Raw genomic sequence first — 22,919 nt, 5'->3', positions numbered from 1 at the left:
GTATCATCACATGTTTATTTTTCCTGTAACCGAGGATCCCCACCACAGAATGTACCCCTGTGTTCCCAGGCCCCAAGTAAGAATTAAAGAAACTGTTGGTCCCCAGTGTGGCTCCCAATGCAACCTTCATTACTTCAACTTACTCAATATGTACAAACTTTCATAGAATGGGGAGGGGAAGTGTTAGGGGAGCTGAGACCCCCTTCCTTACATCCCAGGGGCTCCCACACACTGCACAAGCAAGTGCACATAGCCACAGGCTACTCACAGCAGCCACAGGCACCCGACTACCAGGTAGTCAACTGCCTGAGACAAAACAGGGTCAACAAAAGACAGGACAAAAGTCACATCTTGGTTTTACCTGAACTTCATACATTCTTTTTTTGTTGTTTTGTTTTTTGTTTTGTTTTTGTTGCTTGCTTGCTTGTTAGTTTTTCGAGACAGGGTTTCTCTGTGTAGCCTTGGCTGTCCTGGACTTCCTTTGTAGACCAGGCTGGCCTCGAACTCACGGAGATCCTCCTGCCTCTGCCTCCCCAAGTGTGGGAACAACAGGTGTATGCCACCGCGCCCGGCTAGCTTCATAAATTCTTAGCATGGGCATGTCATTTTTCAAAAGAAGATTATAAGTGGCAAAGGGAAAAGGAGAAAATTAGCCTTAAATACATCGGTCAGAAAGACCCACTGTGTCTAAATGATTTCGCCTATTCTTTGTATGAACCGTGTACACATATGTACAAAAGTAATCCCTACTAATGCATACATCTAGCTGGCCCTGCCCCTGACTAATCAGTTAACCGCATATTAAGGAAGGCCTTACTATACTGCCTCCGACGTAATAAACCATGGTTTTTAATAGCTACAGCAGACCTGATTATTGGAAGTTACTGTAGCTCATGTCATTAATCCCTGATTGTGGGGGTCTCCAGAGTGCTTCCTATCAATAGCATAAGCAGTTAAAATCAACACACACACACACACACACACACACACACACACACACACACACACACACGATTTGTTTGTATAGGACAAATATGTTTTTTTCTGTGCCAAACGCAGATGTGCAATTCCCAGGCCAAAGAGAATGAATCTGGGCTCTGATCCATATGTCCAAGCTGGCTGTCCTTCTAGAAAGTGTGGCTTGTTTGATTGATTTCGTTTTTGTTTTTAATCGCATCCCACTCCCATCGCTGATGTGGCCAGAGAATTCCACCTAAACTTAGGACCCGGGAATTTCACAGTGAGGCAAGAGAACCCCTTCCTTAGGGCTTCCTCGGTGCTTCGGTGCTTCCGAAGGGAAGGCAAAGGGTCTGCCCGCTCTGCCAGGACCACCAGGCTAGGACTGCTGAGTTCGCAGCGGGTCAGGTCGCAGTGGGCCGGGCGGGGGTTGTAGGCGGGAGGCCCTGGGCGGAGCAGCTTGGCCGGTCCCTCCCCTGCGGCCGCGTCCCCGCCGGTCCTGCCGACGTGGCGGGGCGGGACCCGGGGCTCCGGCGCGCACTCGGCCGGCCAAGCGGTAAGAGCCCGGGGCGCCCTCTCCCCATCCCCTTCCCGGGCGGGAAGGGTCCTGAGCGCCGCGAACCCTGTCCTCTGTGGGTCGAGAGAAGTCACCGGCGGAGACTGGTCCCAAGAAAGCAGCTTGCTTGGGGGACGAAGGTCCGGGGAAGGTGCGAGAGGCACGGGCGAGGGCCCTGCGTGGGTGCGGGCGTATGAGTGTGTGTGTGTGAGTGTGTGTCGCTCCGTGTCCACGCTCATGCACACACCCACACGCCCGCATGCCGGGTCTGCACCCTCGTCCCGCGTGGAACTCTCCGGGAGCCCGCTGCCAGAGTCTGGGCACAAGCCAGTCTGAAAAGTTTCCCCAAGTGTCCCAAGTCAGGGTGGGCAGTAGTGTCCTCCCAGTGTATGGCTCTGAGGGATCCAGGTCTTGCAAGGCAAACACCTCCATTCCGAGGGTGTGCCTGCTCTCGAAAACGGAGCTCAGGCCTTGACCTCCATACTGGTCCATCACCTCTTCCCGCCGCCGTGTCCCCTGCATGCCTGCTCTTCTGCCCTTGCTCTAGGCTAGCAGCGCCTGGATTCCCAGGCCCCTCTTGGGTCCCTTCCTCCCCACCCCAAATGCTGTCCTAGTACCCAGGCGGCTTGACCTCTCCAAGAAACCTGGTGAGTATTTCGCAGGCGCCAGTCACCGCTTGGATATCTCACTGCTTTGCTTTAAAGACAGGGACTTTCTGCAGGCTGTGGGAGCACCATCTGGGCCGCACCAACTGTTTCCACCTTGAAATTCTTGGTAGAAAGAGATGGCTTTTTAAATCGGCACCCCTTGCACTCCTCCCTGAGACACCACAGCATAGCCAAGGGTCATCCCAGAGACTCCTCCCCTAGCTCTCCCACCTTCCTAGGTGCTCCTTTCTCGCCCAACTCACATTCCTAGGCTCCTTCATTTCTTCTGTCAACCCTGAAATGTTCTGATTAGCTTCTTACATTGAGAAGTGCCAATGTATCGAAAAGGCCAAGGGTGGAATTTGAAGAAGGAATTTGGGGAAGGAGGAGGGGGGCCTTCCTGAATCTGGGGGTAGGGGGCGGGTGGGGGGGAGGGGGGAGCTATTTTTTTCATCACACCAGGCTTATGTGAAACATCGTCTCATTCAAATCAATATCAAACAGTATGTTTCAGTTTGGTGAATATTTGCGGGTCACAAATGAAGCAAGGTCCCGCGGGTCACAGGCCTGAAGAAGAGTGGAAAGAGCAGGGACATGGGGGAGCAGTTCATTATTTGGGGGGGGGGTGAAGTGGTTTCAAAGTTAAGGATGACACTAGATGTTGGGTAGCCGAGGGAGTGGGAATTGGAATGTGAGTGAGGACCAGTGTGAGGAGGCAAAAGTGCAAGAAGGGTTGAGTTGCAAGAGATGGTGTGGCTGTGGGTCAGGGAGGGCCACAGATGCCACACAAATACCGCTATTAATATTTATCTATGTATGTATTTATTTATTTGTGTGGGGGGGATGTTTTGTCTGTATATGTGTGCCTGTGGACTGTGTACATGCAGTGCCCACGGTTGCAGAAGAGGGTGTTGGCTTCGCCTGAGGCTGGAGTTAACGAGGGTTTGGAGCTGTCATGTGGGTGCTGGAAATCCAGCCCACCCAGGTTCTCTGAAGAGCGGCCAGTGCTCTTAACTGCTGAGTCGTTTCTCCAGCCCCGACTTAATTTTTAAGCAAAGCAAATACGGGTCTCTTCTGTGCTTCGGAAAATAGCTATCCGGTGTAAAGTGAGGGTGTGCACTATGAAAACGGGACAGACCGGGGAGCCTCACCTCCTTTGGGTTTACCCTGACCCTTCTCTGAGCCACACTTTTGTAACGTGAGGGAGGCAATCTGGGACAGAGTATCATGTAACTACATTTGTCGCTCAACAAGTAAGGCCATTAAAAAAACAAAAAACCCAAGCCATCCACCATCCCTACGTTTTCACGACATTTTAATACCAAGAGAAGCATGGACGCTAAATGGCGCAATGAAGGTGGAGCTTTATTTTGCATAAATGTAGACTTATGAACACTGTGAAGGCCTCATTTCTCTCTGCACTCAGGGGAACAAAGTCTCCAGATCATGTTATCCATTCCGGCAAAAACGGAGGAGGGAGCCGGAAGCCCGGGGAGAATGAGCGAGTTGTTTGCCTACAAAGAGACACCGTTTGACCCTTTCCACTTGAGAATCCACTTCACTGTTCCTCCATGCAGCCTCTGGTCTCAGACAGCCAAGTGTGCATCCTGACTGCCCGTTTCTGATATTAGGGATTTGCACATGCTCTCACCAGCCTGAACACTCATGGAAAGCCATGGTCAAGAGTGTCCCTCGCACTAATTTGGGCCATTTTTATTTCCTTCTTCTTCTTCTTCTTCTTTTTTTTTTTTTAAAGATTTATTTATTTATTATTATGTATACAATGCTCTGCCTGCACATACACCTGCAGGCCAGAAGAGGGCATCAGATCACATCATAGATGGTCGTGAGCCACTATGTGGTTGCTGGGAATTGAACTCAGGACCTCTGGAAGAGCAGTCAGTGCTCTTAACCACTGAGCCATCTCTCCAGCCCCCTTCCTTCTTTTAATTTAATTTTCTTTTTTCAGTGCTAGGAATCAAACTCAGTGCCTTGTGCATGCTAGGCAAGCACGCTCCCACCGAGCCTCCCACCATCCCTGGATGACTTTTTAGTGGCTTTGTTCTGGCTCCTCCCACATTTCTCATTTCTGAAATGCAGTCCCTGTGCCTCCAGCGCGTACTCGGGGAGCCATGCTGCAAATGTGCCAATGGTTCTAGGGGCATTTTAGATGTGGAATAAATCTGCTCATGAAATTATAACTTATTCCCAGCCTACAAAGGGTCATTATGCATTCCTTCCCTTTGGAGCTTCCTGAAGCAGCCCCCTTGTTTCTGTGGGTCAGAGCCATGGACACGGCTGCAGAGATCAGTGTTCCAAACCAAACTCACAGGAGACATCCAAGTGTGCAGACAGAACAAGCAACACCTATCCTGGTCACATGGCGCTCACTATAGCTCGAGTCCCCAAGCACTGTCACCAGTCCTTGCTCTGAAACAGCTGTCCATTTAGATCACAGTTTCTGGTGGTGACAGACCAAAGGGCACAATCTGAAAACCGATGACATGTCACCCATCACAATGTCATCTAGAACCGGTGACAGTCTAGCGGAGCTAGCAGATGAAGGGCTTGAGATGTAGCTCAGATGGTGGAGATCCCTCCTGGCTTGCCTGAAACCCCGGCTGCAGTCACAGTAGTACATTAAACAGGTGTGCTGGTGAACGTCTGTGATCATAACACTGGAAGTGACAGCAGCAGAAGCAAAAGGTTCAGGGTCATCCTTGGCTACATAGCAAGGCCAGCCTATGCTAAATGACATCCGAGCTTTAAAAAAAAAAAAAAGAGTAAAATGGAAAGAAAAGGGGGAAATTTATTGTTTTGGTAGGTAATAGAGAAAAACCAGACCTTTAACAGGTAAATAGATAGATGATAGATAGATAGATAGATAGATAGATAGATAGATAGATGCAAATTAGGAATATAACTAGAAGCTAAAATAGGGCTTATCCCCATAACCATTTTGGCCTTTGTGAAGTGTAGGCATTCTGTAATTTCACTGTAACAAGCCCCACTGAGTACCTTATGGATGGTTCGTTGCCTATTTCTGAAGGGCTGGTTTTTGCTGTTGGTTGAGCACAGCACAGGCACCAAGAGAAGACCCTTAATTGCAGCAGTTTTTCTGTACCGCAGGTGGACTAACTGAAGGCAACTTGGCCGCCGCGGGTAGCCGAGGCTCGGGAGTCCTGCCTCCGCTGTGTCCCCACAAGAGCCATATTGCCGTGACTGTCTGGGCTTCTGCAGTGTACTTGCACGCATGCTAGCTGCCAGGTAAGCCTGTGGTCCCTTCTCATCATCCTTTTAGTCCTGTATCCTAGAGACAAGGTTGAGAGCCAGTACCCACCCAGCTCCACCCAGCGTCAGGCTTCAGCGTTCTGCAGTCAGCTAGAAGCTGTGCAAAACCCAACTCCAACAGCTCTGAAAACCCAATAACTCTGGGACCATGGGCTGTTGGTCTGGATATGATCTTAGACCTTGGACATAGAAGGGACAGAGGACACTGGCGCATTATTTCTAATGGGAACACATATCTTAAAGACATGCCATGCTACATGGAAATGAATTTCTAACCAGGCTTATGCAATTTGGTATACCTCTCCCCCCCCCAAAAAAATCCCCAACAACCACAACAAATCCTAAAGCATCCATCCAAGAGGATGGTAGCTGAGACCTCTAAAACGTCAGCCATCCTTTGTAAACTGTGATATCAAAAGATGATAAGCTGTGAGTGCTTATTAAAGACCTCTGGAGACTGTGTTCCTGGATAAAGCAATATAGATATTAGCCAGTCATCTTAGGATATAAGTTAAATTTTGTTGACATGCACATATGTCATATGGTGTATGCCACAATGTATTAGAATACCTGTGAGTGTTATAATAACATAACACATCACAAGTATCCATTGGGGTTTTCATTGGCCTACAAATGCTTATCACAGCCACATTTGGTCTCACATCCCTGCTTATAGAAAAGTAAAAATGCTGTGCATGGTGATACATGTCTTTAATCCCAGCAACTGGGAGGCAGAAAAGGGCAGATCTCTGGGAGTTTGAGGCCAGCCTGGTCTACAGAGCAAGTTTTAGGCCAGTCTACATAGTATAAGACCCTGTCTCGAAAAGAAAAAAAAAAAAAGCTAAAGAAAAGTGAAGTTGATCAGTGCTTCTTAATTATCCAGATTAATAATAAGGGTGTTCAAGTTAGTTTACAAGGAAATAAAAGTATCCGATAAGGTCTGTGACTAACTATAGTTGACAAAAAAAGAAAATAACCAATGAAAAACAGAGATGAAAATGATGTTGATGTACGAATGTTCTTGCTGTTCCTTCTTGAGCCTGTTCTCCAAGGTCATCTCTGCAAGATCAGGCAGGAGGACGAGAGTAAGAAAGGGGACTCTAGGCCCCCAGGTCTCGTGCTAGACAGGGGTCTCCATGCTGGGCTAGACAGCGAGTCCTTCCATTCCTGTGGCCTTACAGCCACGCGGTCCGTGTTGTATCTGCAGCGAGCATAAAGAAGTAATAACTGCATGTGAACAGAAAGCTTCATCTGTGTCTAGTAAAGTTTTATTTGCCCAAGCAGGGAAGGGCGAAGGGCAGGATCCGACCAGCTGGTTGTACTTTGCCAACCTCTCACCTAGACCAGGCCCAGCTCACAAAGACATTTTCATTATCGGCTCCTCAATGACAGTACCTTTTCAAGTGTCCCCTGCTACCTAGTCTGTTCCATTCTGCTCCTGTGACTCAACACAGCAGCTCTCTCAGCACAGTGGCCTCGAGTCATCTTTACTGCTTCGGCAAGGTTTTCATCTCCCACAGCCAACACTGACTGCCTTAGACGTCACACACCAGCTAGAGCAAAGCGCGTGTGACCTTTGCCTTTCCCATCTGCAGTCTTGCTGACAGAAGTACTGACAAAAAGCAAACCTTTCATCCTCATAGGTTGGTCATCTCAGGAATTCGTTATACTGACAGAACACATCTGAGATGTGAAGGGATGTCCCATCATAGCGTCATTTGAAACCACCTGCCTTAAAAGCACAGGCATTCTTTGCACAGTCTTAAGTGTTGAGCTTTCTGATAGATGCAGAAAGCACATGTGTAAATATATATTTTTTAAAAAGCCAAGATCCTGCCTTCCTTGGATTTATAGTATAAATAAGAAAAGTACCTTAAGTAAGTTTAATCAGGGAGTTCTAATTGTCCAAGGTGAAGTAGAAGCAAAGCACTCTGGGAATTCAGAAGAAACACTAAGTCTATGTGGGAGACGCAAAGAATGAAGGAAGTGATGGTTTTATCTGGACCTTAACTGTACAAGCAAAGCAAAGCATTAGACAAAGACAGAATAAACACTTAGCCGACTTCTTATCTGATCAATTAGCCAGTACCAAAGTCCGAAGAAGCATGCATGCCATCATAGAAATTGTGTTGTTTGTGCTGCCTGTTACAGTAACTCCACACAGCTCACCTGGCCTTAGGGGATTCGGTGCTGCTCTGGCAACCAAGGGGCCCTAGGCCCAATTAAACCCATTACATTCAACTCATCCAATTGAGCAGCAGTGTCTTCAACCAAAGGCCTTCGAATGTGCTAGTGCCCCTCTCACCGCCATTTTGTGTCTCATCGCATTAGTGGAGGGCCGGTCTTCTGGGCCCTCCTGCCGTGGAGGGTTAGATTTTAATAGCCAGCTGCAGTCTGTTGTGAATGTGTCTGCAGGCAGTGATGCTGTCTCGTTTAATGTTTGGGTCGGAGTATCGTCTGTGGAAGTGTGCGGCTCCACCTCAGTGGGGCTAGGACAAAAGAGTCTCAGAGATGCATACAGGAAAGCCATATGATTAGAACCAGCGGGCAAACAATGCAGATTTGGGCAGCAGCTGAGGGGAGAAGGAAAAGCCGAAGGTGAAATCATAAGCAGGTCCACAGTGAGGACCTGGCAGGGAGAGAAGTTGGGAAACGGGCGTGGCTTCTGAACATCAAAGACTCTGATGGAGTTTAAGGTCAAGGTCAGACGTTTTTTTTTTTCTCGAACTTTAATTCTGTCATTCACTAAAAATATGCTCTCTGGGCCTCAGTTTTCTGATCTGCAAAATGGAGCTGGCCATATCTAACTCACCGGAAACAACACATTTGCATAGCCTGCCTACTGTAAGAGCCCAGTAAGCCATAGCTCTGGATGTTTTATAGTCTCTGTTTTAATTTGAGAATTTCACGCATCTTGTTTGGTCAAGAAACACGCATCTTATTTACATCATTTCCACCCCTCTCCCCGTCCCCCTCCTCTCATGTCCTCCAATCCTCACATTCATGGCCTCTTTTTAAAATTATGATTACGCATATAGGCACGTATATGTAAATATACACACCTGAACATATATATACAACCTGTTGAGTCCAGTGTGGCTCGCATGTCTCTTTGTCTATGGTTGACCTCTTGAGTTTGGGTAGCCTATCAGCGGGGTCGTCCCTGAAGAAGGCCGCGTCTCTTCAGCAGCCATTAATCACCTGTACCTCTTCATTTGGAGCTGCAGGCTTGTTGAGACTTCCCCCTCCCACTTCAGCATGTCAGCCCGTGTTGTTGTTCGTCTTGCAGGTCTTGATTAGGTGACTATATCGTTAAGATTGCATGGCTGCAGCTTCCCACGGTCTCATAGCAGACATCCGGGTCCCCTGGCTCTTACGGCCTTTCTGCCCTCTCTTCCATGGTGTCTGCTGAGCCTTAGGTGTGAGAGTTGTGTTGTAAATGCGTTAATTGGGCTAGGCAAGTTTTGAGCATTTTTTTTTTGTTTTCTGAAACAATCTCCATCTGCTGCGAGGAACCTTCTTTGATGAAGACTGAGAATTACTTGTCTGTGGACATAAGGACAAGCATTTAGGCTGCAGTTAGAAATTAACTGCTTTAGGAAAGTGGTGGTACTGGGTTCTCTTTAGAGCCATGACTTTGGTATACTATAAATTCTTAAGAGGGTGAAGTTTTCCTGAGCAGCAACGGCACTGAGATTTAAAGCCTGTTATTGGGAGAAATGTAGGATTTGTTGTGAGAAACACAAGAGACAAGGAGACCTGCTGGTGAGAAATCCCAGCACTTGGGAGACAGAGGCTGATGGATTTCTGAGTTCAAGAGCAGCCTGGCATACAGAGGGAGTTCCAGATAGCCAGGACCACACAAAGAAAGCTTGTTTAAAAAAAAAAAAAGACACGGAGAGATGTCCAACTGGCCACTAGAATTACTTATTGGCATATTAAGCTATAATTTACACATCATACCACGTACTGGTTTTCCTGGTTTTACACATTATGGCTACTGTTTTTTTTGGGGGGGGTGTATTAGCACACCTATATAGCCACTGCCATCACCCGACTTAGAACATTCTTGTCACTTCCAAGAGAACTATCCTCTTCCTTAGCAGTCACTCTCCATTCTCACGAGGAGAGAGAGGAAAGGGAAGCTACGTGAGAGGCAGTTTTACATAGAGAGGAGGCAATTTTTACCAGGACAGTGAGAGAGAGAGAGAAGAGAGAGAGAGAGAGAGAGAGAGAGAGAGAGAGAGAGAGAGAGAGAGAGAGAGAGGAGGGAGAACTCAGGTGAAGATGGAAAATGAGAAGAAACCAGAAGATAGGAACTTTGGGCTGAGAGAGAAGCCAGATTAAATAAGTTAGCTGGGAGAAGAGTTTGAGGCAGAACAGCTGAGTTGACCCAGCTCAGAAAGAACAAGTAAGGGTGAGCTTATTAAGCAGTAGGTCTCAGAAGCTGAGAACATCCTAGGCCTAGGTTAGATTATACAGAGCCTAGAAGCTTCCAGGGCTAGGCCTAGGTCAGCAGAAGGAGGTGGTAAGCCTCCCAGACAACAAATGAGCCAGGAGAATAGAAGTTACTTTTACACTCCACTACTCTTTCCTTGTGCCCCTAAAACAGCCACTTGCCTATTCTGTGTCAGTGGAATGGAGGCAGGTGTTTGAGAGCCACAAGTGAGTAGTGTAAGAAACCTGTAAGCACTGTGGCCACCAGGAGCCATGTGTGTCTCTGAGTTCTGCATGTGTGTGTCTGGTGATGATGCAAAATTAATAGCACTTTTGTTGTTGTTGTTGTTGTTGTTGTTGTTGTTTTTCAAGATAGGGTTTCTCTGTGTAGCCCTGGCTGTCCTGGACTCACTTTGAAGACCAGGCTGGCCTTGAACTCACAGAGATCTGCCTGCCTCTGTCTCCCAAGTGCTGGGATTACAGGCATGAGCCACTGCACCCAGCGGTAGCACTATTTAAACAAGCTCTCAGATACATTTTTTTTTCTTCAAACAAAATCTCATTCATTGATTCATTCGTTCATTGTGTGTGGGGGAGGGTTCCCACTTGCAATGATTTGCTTGTGGAGCCAGAGGAGCACTAGCAGGAGGAGAAGGTTCTCTCTTTCTACCCTGTGGATCTGGGATCAAAATCAGGTGCTCACCTAGCCATTCTTTGTTCCTTTCCTTGTTTTGTTTTGTTTGATTTTTTTAAGACATGGTATCTCGTAAAAGCCATTCTCCAGACTAGGAAACTGAGGCTTAGAGGACATACTTCCAGTAAGTGACAGAATTGAACTTTGAGCCATGTCTGATTTTGAGACTAAATCCCAGCAGAGCCCCGCCTGCAGCCGGCTGCCTCTTTAATACCGATGCCGTGACTGGCACACACTTACTCTCTTACAGTGTGGAGGTCAGAAGTCAGACAACGGATTTTCCTTGGGCTTAGATCAAGATGGTGGCAGGGCTGGGTTCTCCCAGACTCTGGAAGGAAAGCATGGTTTCCTTGCCATCTTCAGCCTCTCATAGCTGCCTTAGTCCTTCCTTGTGCCCCCACCTCCGTCCCCACCCCCTTATCCTCAAAGGGCATCGCTTTGGTCTCTGCTTCTATCATGTCACCTTCTTCTCCACATGTCATCTGCTTCTCCATCATGCCCAGCCTTCCTCTGTTCACTCTGGTGAGGACTCTCACCATTATGCTTGGGGCTGCTCAGAGAAATGAAGGCAGCCGTCCCATGCCAACACCCTCAATAGCACCCAGCATTTCTACTGCCATCTAAGGAAGCACTCAAGGTCCAGGGTTAAAAGATAGATGTCTTTCTAAGCCCTTAGTCTAGCCACACAAGGTCACATAGAGTTGCTTCTTGGCTGAAGAGAGTTTGCCCTCACTAGGCATAATTCCGTTACTGCAGGCTTTGAATGAATATCGCCAGCACGAGTGTCTGCAATCCCATTGACAGACACTAAAATGTCTGATGATGCCAGCGACGCCATAGCCAACGGAGCCAGAGAAGATGCTGCCGAGATGCCCCGTAGTGACTTCCCGGCTGAAGATGCCGAAGTGCAGTGTGGTCCAGCTACAACCTCGAACGAACCAGTGCCAGCTGACCACACCGGAGAGCCGCATGAGATGGCATCTGCGTGTGCAGAGACTGCGACTGCCCCTACAGGGATCCTAGAGCCGTGCGAGGCCAGTGCTGCCGATGATGAGAACCCCCTCAACGGAGAGGTGACCGAGGACACCCTGGTCGAGTGCGTTGATTCCGTCAGCCTGGAGGGAGACACCGGATCTGAAATACCTCTGAAAGAACAGAACGATGTGGTAAGAGTCACCATGTTTTAACCTAAACTCTTCCCTGACACCCAGTCTTTGGCTGCTACCTGTTGCTAACAACACAATACCACATGCTGGATAAATTATTAAGAAAAGGGGCTGTATATGATAGCGACCTTCTTGCTAGCAGTGTCCCAAGGTAACTCAAGGCATCACTTAGCAAGAGAAAGGTTGCTCACGAGGCTCCTCACCAATGGCTGGTAGAGCAGCCCCATTCTCAGTCTGACCCATTTCTGACTATCCCATGGAAGGGAAATTACAACATAAGCTTCAGAGGGAGGCTCACAACCTTATTCAAAACCAATACTGTATTTAAGCCACCAAGTGTAGCACTTCTACCAAGCTCTGCCGCCAGTAGTTAAGAGTTCAAAGTGTGCTGTGACCCTACATGTAGCCTTGACGCATGCTGTGTGGTGGGAGGGAAGACGTTCAGAAGGAGGCTTTGTGGATCTGGTATTTGCATTTTGATCTTTGTGTTATAAGAATTATGCTGGCCACCAATTCCTGGACGTAGCCTGTATGCCAGGAGCTCTGCTGGTCACCTGATATGCAGTTTGCTACACGCAATGGTCCCAAATTAGGTATCTCTGACTCCAGTTGGTGGGTGAGGCATCTAAGCTCAAAGATACAAGCAGCTTATCCCAGGCTCCTCAGTGGGTAACAAAAGACACTAGTGTTGGCCCTAATAATTTCAAATGCTAGGGACCAGGGGTCCCCCAGATAACCCCAGGAGTTCTGTTACAGAACTAAAAGTCTACTTTGGAGATCTTCCACATTTAGGCCACAAGTTTATTATCACTTGTCACCTTCCAGGGGACCAGAAGCAGCACTCACTTAGTTCCTCTTCCCTCAGTGCCTGCAGGATAAGCTAGGCCAGTGTCTCCCTGTTAGTTCCTTCTTGCCCTCACCCCCTTTGGTACAGGGAGGAGTTTTTGAGACAGGGTCTTGCCATGTCCCCCAGGCTGGATTCAAATTCCTCCTCCTCCTCCTGCCCCGGGCTCCGGAGTGCTGGGATGATAGCCACTCCTTATGCAACCGCAACGTGACCATCTAAGCTTGGTTTCCTGGTGCCTTCCCCTCCAAGCATGGCATAGAACAGGACGTGAGGTGTCTGGGTGATCTAGAATGGTGGTGCAGGGGGTTGGGTCAGGGTCTGGTCGTCACCGAGGACTAGCCCTGTTAGTCTTGAAGTGTGCACCTCAAGTCACCTAGAAGCAATTGAGCGGAAAGTTCTGAGAATAGACACAAAACAGGGAACCAAGAAGTCTGCCCACTCACTTCCTAGTTGCCGTTAACTATATTAGTTTGGTCAAGAAACATCAAATTCTCTTTGTCTCGGTTTCTTTTCTTCTCTCTCTCTCTCTCTCTCTCTCTCTCTCTCTCTCTCTCTCTTTCAACTGAAGAATTTTCACACAAAGACCTTGGTGACTGCTTCTCATGTCATATGAGTTATATTTACGGTGTGGCTTCTCTTTATCTTCCTTAAAGGTTTCACTCTCAGACCTGATCAAAGATAACATGAGCTTCCGGAGGGAGGAGAGTTTGGTTTCCATCACTGGAAACGTCCAACCTTTTGCCATTGCAACAGGTTACCTACAAAGTTCGCTCTCAAGAGCCACACAACCAAATCAACAAACAAACAAACAAAATACAAAACAATCTCATCTTGTCTTTAAAAAGCTTAAAATTTAGTGTCAGGTTGCATTTGCAGTTATCGCCATGCAAGGTGGACAGGCCTGGAATTCTAACTAAAGCCACATGGTCCTTCTGTGAGGATGGTATAGAGGAAACTTGAGAAACAGCTGGGCATTTGGGTCAGATATGGAAAGTGTCCACAAAAGCCGATCACTTCTGAGCGGTCACATACAAGGCCTCTGAAGCCGGCCATGGACCTCCTAAAGGACCACAGACTCCCAGACCAGAGGGTCTCAACTCTAGCCAAGCACCCCACCCACTGAGGATGCTTCTGATGGAGTGAGTCTGGCTTACGTCTTCTAAGGAGCCTCAGATAGCTCTTGTGCTCACCCAGGGTTGAAAAACAACAAGGGAGGGAACTTTCAATGACTCTTTGAGTAGGTGATCTCTTGATACCACTCCCGTGGTGTTCACCTAACACTTCAGAAGCATCTGAAGGTGACTGGGTGCTTGGCACAGTGATAGAGCACTTGACTAGCTTGGGTCATGGTCCTGGAATAGGATCCTCAGGACCACAAAAATAAAACCAAAGATAATGTCATTTGGAGAGAGCAAGCCAATTCACCCTTTCTGCTCTGGTTAGCTTTTAAAGATTAGTCTTTAAGCAGAAACAATAGCCATAGCATACCCAGAAGTAGGAATGGGGCACATCTAAACTTCCGGATGGCAAGAGCCCCTGTTATCCACCCAAAAGAGAGCACAGGGAAGAGTAGGGATTCAAGCTGAGCCTTCCTAACCCTGAGCCCATCCTGCATCCTTGCTGCTTCCACTGAAAGGAAGAGGTTTGGCACTGTAAGTAGCACTGCTGACATATAGGTGTGGGATGAGGACGTAGCTCAGTTGGCAGAGTGCTCGCCCAGCATTCAAGAAGCTATGAGCCGGGCGTGGTGGCACACGCCTTTCATCCCAGCACTCAGCAGGCAGAGGCAGATCGCTGTGAGTTCGAAGACAGCCTGGTCTACAAAGCAAGTCCAGGACAGCCATGGCTACACAGAGAAACCCTGTCTCGAAAAAAAAAAAAAAAAGAAGAAGCTATGAGTTCAACCCTTAATGTCAGATAAAAATGAGCAAGCAGGAGCATCAAGTTCAAGGTCATCCCTGACTATATAGTAAGTTTGAGGCTAGCCTAGGCAAGATGAGACTCGGTCTATAATAATATTAATAATGATGGAAATGATAATATTAGTAAAGTTAAAAGAAATCAAGCCACACCATTTGTTAGGAAAGACTTGAAGAAACCGCACTAAACCACTTAATTCAGAATCCACGTGCTGATGAATAAATTATACATTCCAACTTCAGACTTCTGATAACTACAGTAAGATTGTTAGTGAACATAGCAGTAAAAGGCACCACCGTGCTCCTACCATATCTACCTTCGCAAGTGGCTTGAACAAATGGGGTGAAATGAGATGAAATTTGCATACCTAAAAAGCTTAGAGCTTCAGGAGAAGAGCTGCCTGGCAACAGATATCTTACCCCCACCCCCTACACTACACACACACACACACACACACACACACACACTCCTCCCTGCCAGCATTGCAAGAACTTTGGAAAGCTGGGCATTTCCTCATAACAAACACCCCAGAGCTATATAAACAGCAGTGTAGAAACTCCCCATAGTCCATAGTACTGGGTCTGAGCCTCTGCCTGTGTCTGTGTAGCACTGAATGCAGAGCTTGGCCAGAACCAAGGGAAGAGCTCAGTGCTTTGTGCATCCTTGTTCCCAGAAGGGCGAAAAGCAGAGTCAGGTTTTCTTTTCTTTACTTTTGAGAATTTCATACATGTATACAAGATATTTCTTTTTCCTCCAACTCTTTTAAATAACCTACTAAGTTGAGTTGGGTTTGCCCATATGTGCAAGGGTGTGTGGAGCTATCCACTGGAACATGGGAGAAATTCTATCAGTGGCCACACCCTTAAAAAAGGATGATTGGCATCCCGGCAACTGTTAACCACCAACAGAGCTTCCGTGAGCTAATCTTACCGTACATGGGTGGGCAATGTTGTCCATCGGAGGCTCACCATCACCACATGGTATGGCCCTGTTGCTGATGATAACACTCCCTTTGGCTATAGGACATAGAGAAATCAGTCTCAAGCTTCCTGGGGGAAACTCCCTTCCCATTGGCTCGCTTTCATATGTTAACTTTCATGCTGCTGGCAGCTGCTGTGCAGGCTGCTGGGGGAGAGAAGACATCCGTGGTCTCACTCGGCACTGAGCCCTGAATGCTGCACTACAGACCACCCAGGCAAGATGTGCCTGCCGGTGCCGTAGTGGCACGGGGGTAAGCCACCTTATGATTTGCCATGAGCCCTGCTCCACTGGAAAGGATTTCAGGGTTGCTACTGTAATCCTAGTCAAATGCTCATGGCTTGGGCAGGTCATAGACCCTACAGTAGAACTTGCTATTATTTTAGTAAATGGTCATGATGTCAAATTGGCTTCAAAATATTTATGTTTACATCACAGGGTCAGATTTAAATCCTTTTGTGTGGGGGCAAATTTAGTCTCGTTTAAGGAATTATGAGAAAAGAACATTCTACTTCCCCCTTAGTTTCTTATCCAGAGTTCCTAAAGTTGATATTATAAGTTATCAGTTTTGTGACTAATCTACAAATACTGGTCACTTATTGTCTTTGCCTTTTGTTAGATATTTACAAGCAACCTTCTTGCAATGATGAAAATAACTCTTATCAATTCATATTTAAAAAATCTTTAGAAAAAAACATTAAGAGAGTCAGGGAGGAAGGAAGCGCTAGAAATAGAGGTTCCACTCGGCACTGAACACAGGCTCCTCAGTGACGTCGGGTTCTGTGGACAATAGTCAAGCTCCTAAAATATCTAAGATCCTAAAGCATCTAAGCCTGAGAAGACCTCGTCATCCCTGCAAAAAAAAAAGTTTCTGTAGGAAAAAGTTGGCTACAGTACATTAGACTGTGTCACGCTGCGCATAAATGTCTACCGTTGAGTGATCTGTACCTGCGTAGCTGCTTTGAATCAGGGTCCTGTCTGTCTGGGTGGAGACCATGCCTTGACAGATAGGGTGGTGTGACCAGGACAAGGCCAGAGCAAAGGATGTGGCCGGCAGTCTGTCAGGTGACGACTGTGTCAGTTCTCTCATGTTGCTGTGCACACACAACCTAAGGAGAGGGCATGTTTGCTTTGCCTTGCAGTCTCAGGGAGCTTGGGCCATGGTGACTTTGTCCAAACATCACAGTGGTGAGAGCATGTGACAGAGGATGTGTTTCACCTCATGGCAGGCAGGAAGCAGAGAGAAGGAAGATACAGGAAGAGGCCAGGACCAATCTGGCTCGCAAGGATAGGCCCCGAGTGATGCCCTGCTTCCTGTTGTTTACCGTCTTCTTACAATGCCTTCATGTTGTGACTCCACCAAGGGGTTATCAGTACACCCACTCTGTTGTCACCCTCCTGTCTGATTGTCTTTGGAAACACCATCAGACACACTCACAGGCGTGCCTGAGGCACCCATGGGTTATCTTCATCCAATCATGCTGTCAATCAAGGCTTTCCATCGCACTGCTCTGAAGAGTCATGCCATTTATGCTCTCAAGGGAGCTAAAGGTCTTCAGGACTCCTTCTCTGGCCTGCAGGCTCAGAAGCCATGGAGTTAGCCTTTCTGCAAGATTTACTCAAAACATCTCTGGGAGAGAGCCCCTGTCCTTGCTTGAGCATGGGTTATTAGCATGACACCTCCTCTTATAACTCTACCAGCTCCATGCCATCAGGAGTCCAAGAAACGTGACCTCTGTGGGATTTCTGTAGTCCAGAAAGGTCAGGCAATGACACAGGAGCAGTTATAGCTGCAGCCTTCAACGAAGCACTTATTTAAGCCACTCTTGAGGATCAGGTATGTCTCCCACATCACCTCAGAGAGGCTTGTCTTGGATACTGTTTGAGGATGGTACTTGTTCTTAGGGATCTGCAAGACTTTATGGTATACCAACCCAGCAACTCTGAACAGACCCAGCCTGGGCCAAGTTACTCTAGATCCTGGTGTGTGTGTGTGTGTGTGTGTGTGTGTGTGTGTGTGTGTGTGTGTGTTGTGGTATGTGTTATAGGTACACATGTGCATGACAGTGAACATGTGTGCACATATATGTGGAGGCCGGAGGTCACATCGAGTGTCCTACATCTTTGTACCCCACCTTATTTGTTGACACAATAGCTCTCACTGAACTCAGAGCTCACTGACTGGCTGGCCAGTGAGCTCCAGAGACTTGCCTGTCTCTGCTCCCCTGGCACTAGGGTTACAGATCACGCACAACAACTCTTGGCTTCCACATGGGTGGTGGGGATTCGAACTCAGGTCCTTATGTTTGTGAAGAAGCCAGCTCCCCACCCCACACCCCGAGTTTCCCTAAATTCTTTATCACCCCCAAAAAATGTTAGCCTTGTTGTCTGACACAGGCCATAGCAGTTCACAAAGGACGTTATGGGGAGGGATTACAGTGTTAATGCAGCAAGCGCTCACAAAGGGAGACTCGGGACTACAGAGAGCTCTGTTCCTAGGGAAGGAAAAGCAGAGTCAAGTGAGGTGGCGCAAGCTCACGATCCCGGTGTGTGTTAGTTAGTGTGTAGCAACCTGATGCAAGCCAGAGCCATTTGGAAAGAGGGACTCTTGAGTGAGAAAACACCTCCATAAAGTGTGCCTATGGGAGGCATGTTTGTGGGAATATTTTCTTCATCAATGATTGATGTGTGAGGGCTCAGCCCACAGGGGGCCAGGTGGAATTGACAGTGGTAACTAAGAAGACTGCATTGTCTCCATGACAACAGAAAGGATGGAATCCTGGTCAGTTGGCTTTGGTATCCTTAGATTTAGGTTTAGGTGGGTTTGGGGGACTAAGCTGGTGTGTGTATTGTACATAAAAAGATCTACTTAGAGACGCTTGGTTTGGTTTAAAGAATTAGTGTTTAGTGTATTAAGACTGCAATTTTAAGTATTCAATTTTTCCTTAGGATTTATGTTCATCTCACAAATCATAATTCTGTTTATAAGCCCAGCAAAACTGAGCAGCCACTTTCCAAGGAAATTTGGTTAATGTCTAGTCTTGTTTGTTTGTTTGTTTAAACCAACTTGAATATATTCAAATGTTTTAAATGACAAAAATGTGATACGTTCTATTTCCTTTTTAAGTGCCTCATTTATCTATAGATTACCAAACAATGAGTACTTAATAATTGTTATAAAGCTATTAACTTAAAGATATAAATGTTAATGTAGTATTCCTAAATGTGGAACAATTTCAGCTTAAAAGTCTGTAATGTGATAATTCAGTTATTCATCATAAATTGGTTTTCAAACCTTGTCACCCTGTTAAGTTCCATAAATATTAGTAGAAGAGAAAAGGCCAAATGTGCACAAAAACCGTTAATAGCATGGCTTTGGTGCATTAGCCTTTCTACATTTAATTTTTAAATCTTCCCAGAGTTGAATTACGGATACTCATCAGGAAAGAAAATTACTTGGGAATAACTGAGGCCGTTGCAAGTCAGACCTTCTGACAGAGCTGCAGGCTCCCAGGACAGCTTACAGCCTCGCCACCACATTGAGGCTCTTTTTTTAGAGTATCTGTGCTGTGAGTTACAGAACTCGCAGAAGGCGAAAGCTGGGTCTCATGGGTCCCATAGCTGACATCCCAGGTATGAGACACACAGTTGCTGATTCCTCATCTCTCTTGGGGTTCAGATATCCAGATTGGTCTTTTTTTTTTTAAGATTTATTTATTTATTATGTATATAGCATTCTGCCTGCACACCAGAAGAAAGCACCAGATCTCGTTGTAGATGGTTGTGAGGCACCATGTGCTTGCTGGGAATTGAACTCATGACCTTTGAAAGGGCAGTCAGTGCTCTTAACCTCTGAGCCAGACCAGGTTAAGGTTTTTCATCCTTAACACAAGAATATATATATTTTCCATCTAAATGTGTGTGGTCTTTGTGTATGACAGACTCCTCTAGAGTTTTACCTTGTATCTATTTATAGCTTTGAATTTGTTCACCTAAATTAAATAGTTTGATTGTTTTCCTGGAAATCTAACCCAGGGTCTCACACAAGCTAGGCAAATGCTTTGTGACCAAGCCACATGCCAACCTCAGTAAGTAATGTGGTCCTTTGGTGTTGGTGATGGAAATTGGGGCCTTGCTCTTGCCAGGTGAGGATGCTACCGTTAAAGCCACAGGTCCAACCTAAATAGGGTTTTTTTTTTACTTGATGTTAAGCGGCATGCTAGGTATTTAGATGTCTTTGAACTTGATGGAATCCCGCACAGTTAAATATTCTTAGGACTTAACAATTGAGATGTAATCTGAATAAGTTTTAAATAAAATAAATAAAATAAATAAAATAAAATATTCTTTGGACCACACAATGGTTGCTGCTGTTCAAAGAACCAGTTACGTTTTACTTTTTATTTAAATTTTATTTATTTCTTGTATGTGTATGGGTGTTTTTGTCTATGTGCATGCCTGTGAGTCGTGTGCGTGCCTAATGTCCATGGACTTCCGAAGAGAGTATCAGACGCCCTGGGGTTGAGCTGCCTGCCACATAGGTGCTAGAAATGAAATCCGGGTCCTCTGAAAGAGCAGCCAGTGCTCTTAACTGCTGAGCCATCTCTCCCACTCCTTTAATTATGTTTTGGATCTCCAAGTCTGACTTGCCCTGACTATACGAGGTCATTCCTTTGAGCTTTTGGGAAGGAGGGAAAAGTGCAGCGAGTTCTCAGAGGATGCTCTCTGCTTTCCGAGTTAGGTCATGAAGGTCTCTGTTAAAGGAGGTGCACGGGTGAAAAGTGAGGGGAAAAGAGCTTTATGGCAGTGTTTAATAATGTGGGAATCGAGTTGATCCACTCTGCTTATTTTGTTTTTATGTGAATGTGTAGGTGTGTGTTCACACATGCCCATATGCCGTAGCACACGTGTAGAGGTAAAAGGACTTCGTGGAGACAGTTACTTCCTTCTGCCTCTACACTGGCTCCGGGAGTTGAACCCAGGTCGTTGGGCCTGCGTGGCAAGTGCCTTTACCCACCGGACCATCTCATTGGTCGTATGCGTTATAGCTTCTAAGTGTGTCACATGACGACCAGTGAGTGGGGACAGTATTCATGAAGAGATATATAATTCGTGGTCAATATTTATTTGCTTTATATTTTTTGTTAAATGTGCACTGTTAGCCACTTGGGGACTTTCTATTGATTATAAGTAGTAGTCCTTGTAACTAGTCAAGAAGTGCCAACTCAGTGCCAAGGACTTTGTTAATAAAGCAATTGAAGTGGTCACTTCTCACATGGCAAAAAATTCTAGAGTCCTTTGACGTTTCTTTTCCAATTACCAGCTGACAGGGCATATTCAGTACTGTAGATCGGAGCCAGACGCCCTCACCCCTGAGTGTACTGCTCTTCCTAATCCAAGTAGAGATTGGCCCAGTGAGAGGATGGTGTTAGTCACCGACTTACATCTGTCTTCCCGGTGCCACAGAACTACCACAGGATTCCATTGTCGAGTGAGGTGCATCAGTCTAGACACCACAGACAAGTACGGTAGTGAGTCATGAGTGTTCCCCCATGTTAACGAGCCTCTCTCTGTTTCCAGACGGAAGGAAAAACTGACGGGCAGCTCGCAAAAGCTCTCCTCTTCATTGTCTTAAAGCTGGTGTTTCATAGTACTGTTACTACCTAACATTCACGGAGTGTTTGTATGACAGTGACGCCACCCACAACTTCATATGAAAGAACTCTTGTAATCTTCACAAAAACCTGTGGGGTTATTGGTGCTGAGAGCTCAATATATATATGTATGTGTATATATATATTTCACTGAGATACTCCATGTACAATTTCACAAAGTCTGTGACAGCATTGCATGCGCTCCCCTAGTCATGGGAGCTTTCCTCTGCCACGTGTTGCAATTTGTAATGAGTGCGCGAGGGCTTAGAAGAGCCTCAGGAACTCATTGCCCAGAACGGCAAAACCTCGCCTCGGACCCAAGCAATTCAGTTCTATGCCCTTTTCTATTCCTCACATCTCTCTGCTGATGGGATGGTGTTTGATATTTACTGGGTAAATCAGTTAGGAATGCATACGGGATACAGATAACTACAATCCAGCATATCGTGGTTTACAGAACAGAGTGTATTTTCCTCCCATAATACAAAAGATGGAGGCAGGTAGCGCCCTGCATTGGCTTAGTGCTCTGTCAGCATCAGGACGCTGTCTTGAAAGGGACATTTATTCAGCTCTGTAAGAGTTGCCAAATCAGGGTTATTTTTAAATGTTTTCAAGCCAGTTTTTGTGTTCTAATGTGTTGCATTCCCTGTTCCCCTCCACTTCTCTGCCTCCCTCCCCTCACCCCTGGCAGCCCTTGTCCCTGTAACAGGAAAACTATAGCTCCTTTCTCAAATTGGGCCAAGCCTGTAGGAGCCAACACCTGCATTACTCAGTTTGGTTCCAAAGTACAAACTGCAGTGCGGGTCAAGAGACTCTTTTATGACCTATATACACTATAAGCCCAGGAGATACGCTTGGCTGTTGGTGGGTTTTGTTCCTGAACCTTCTCTGCATCTGAGACTGCGTCTCCAAATGAGTGTCGCTCCATTCAGAGGCAAAGTGAGTATCTGATCTGTTGCTGATTTGTTCTTCTGCAGGCTGTGGACTCTGCACCACAGGCTGGAGGATGGGCAGGCTGGGGATCCTGGGGGAAATCTCTGCTCTCATCTGCATCAGCCACAGTAGGTAAGTGTTGGGTGTTGCACCAGAACAGAGTTCAAGAGTTCAGAAGCTTGACTGGACAAGAAATTTTGACATACCACATACTGATGGAGTTTAACATTTGCCCATAAGAAATCCATTTTCAGTGTCTACTGCTCTAAGGGCATCACAAATATTAATGTATTTGTTCTCACAACGACTCTGTGAGGGGGTATTCTTACTCTTTCCATTTTACAGATAAAAATGCTGACCCATGGGGACACTAGGACATTATCTAAATCAGTATTTTTAGGGGTAGGATTTGAAAATCATAAAATGTGGTTTTAAACCATTATATTATCTTCTAAAATATAGGTTTAAGATATGTATGCACATGTTTATGCATATACAAAAATACAGAGAGAGATAGACATACACACATACATCACACAGATTTATTTTCTCAGAGCGAGTCTAACTGTGTAATGTAGGCTGAGTTTGAGTTTGTGATTCTCCTGCCTCAGACTCCGGAATGCTGGGGTTACCTGTGTGCACCACCACACCCAGCTTAATATATCTTCAATCTATGTTTTTACCATCCAACTTTAATAGTTTTTGTTTGTTTTCTTTATGTCACTTTGGTGTCCTGTTTGTTTGAGAGAGGGTCTTCATATCACTTGAAAGTTTTTGGCTGAGGCCGGGCGTGGTGGCGCATGCCTTTAATCCCAGCACTCGGGAGGCAGAGGCAGGCA

The 22,919-nt window shown here is 46.4% G+C and overlaps 1 protein-coding gene across 2 annotated transcripts in view; it reads left to right on the top strand.

Moving 5' to 3' along the window:
- Window positions 1–1,430: 1,430 nt before the first annotated feature.
- FAM114A1 (family with sequence similarity 114 member A1) overlaps window positions 1,431–22,919 on the top strand; it is a 71,786-nt gene continuing 50,297 nt past the window's right edge. Inside the window, exons 1-4 of one of the 2 annotated variants that reach the window (XM_084799525.1) lie at window positions 1,431–1,513; window positions 5,290–5,427; window positions 11,339–11,748; window positions 22,125–22,212. In XM_084799525.1, the coding sequence (XP_084655651.1) occupies window positions 11,395–11,748; window positions 22,125–22,212 (442 nt within the window). In that variant the 5' untranslated portion in view covers window positions 1,431–1,513; window positions 5,290–5,427; window positions 11,339–11,394. Of the gene's footprint in view, window positions 1,514–5,289; window positions 5,428–11,338; window positions 11,749–22,124; window positions 22,213–22,919 lie in introns of those variants that run through there. The other variant, XM_084799526.1, reaches the window with a different exon arrangement.

The sequence above is a fragment of the Acomys minous genome, assembly GCF_964271855.1.
Source record: "Acomys minous genome assembly, chromosome: 10".
Classification (NCBI taxonomy): Eukaryota; Metazoa; Chordata; class Mammalia; order Rodentia; family Muridae; genus Acomys; species Acomys minous.
The sequence above is the reverse complement of the archived record's forward strand: the minus strand, read 5'-3'. Positions and strand labels throughout refer to the sequence as shown.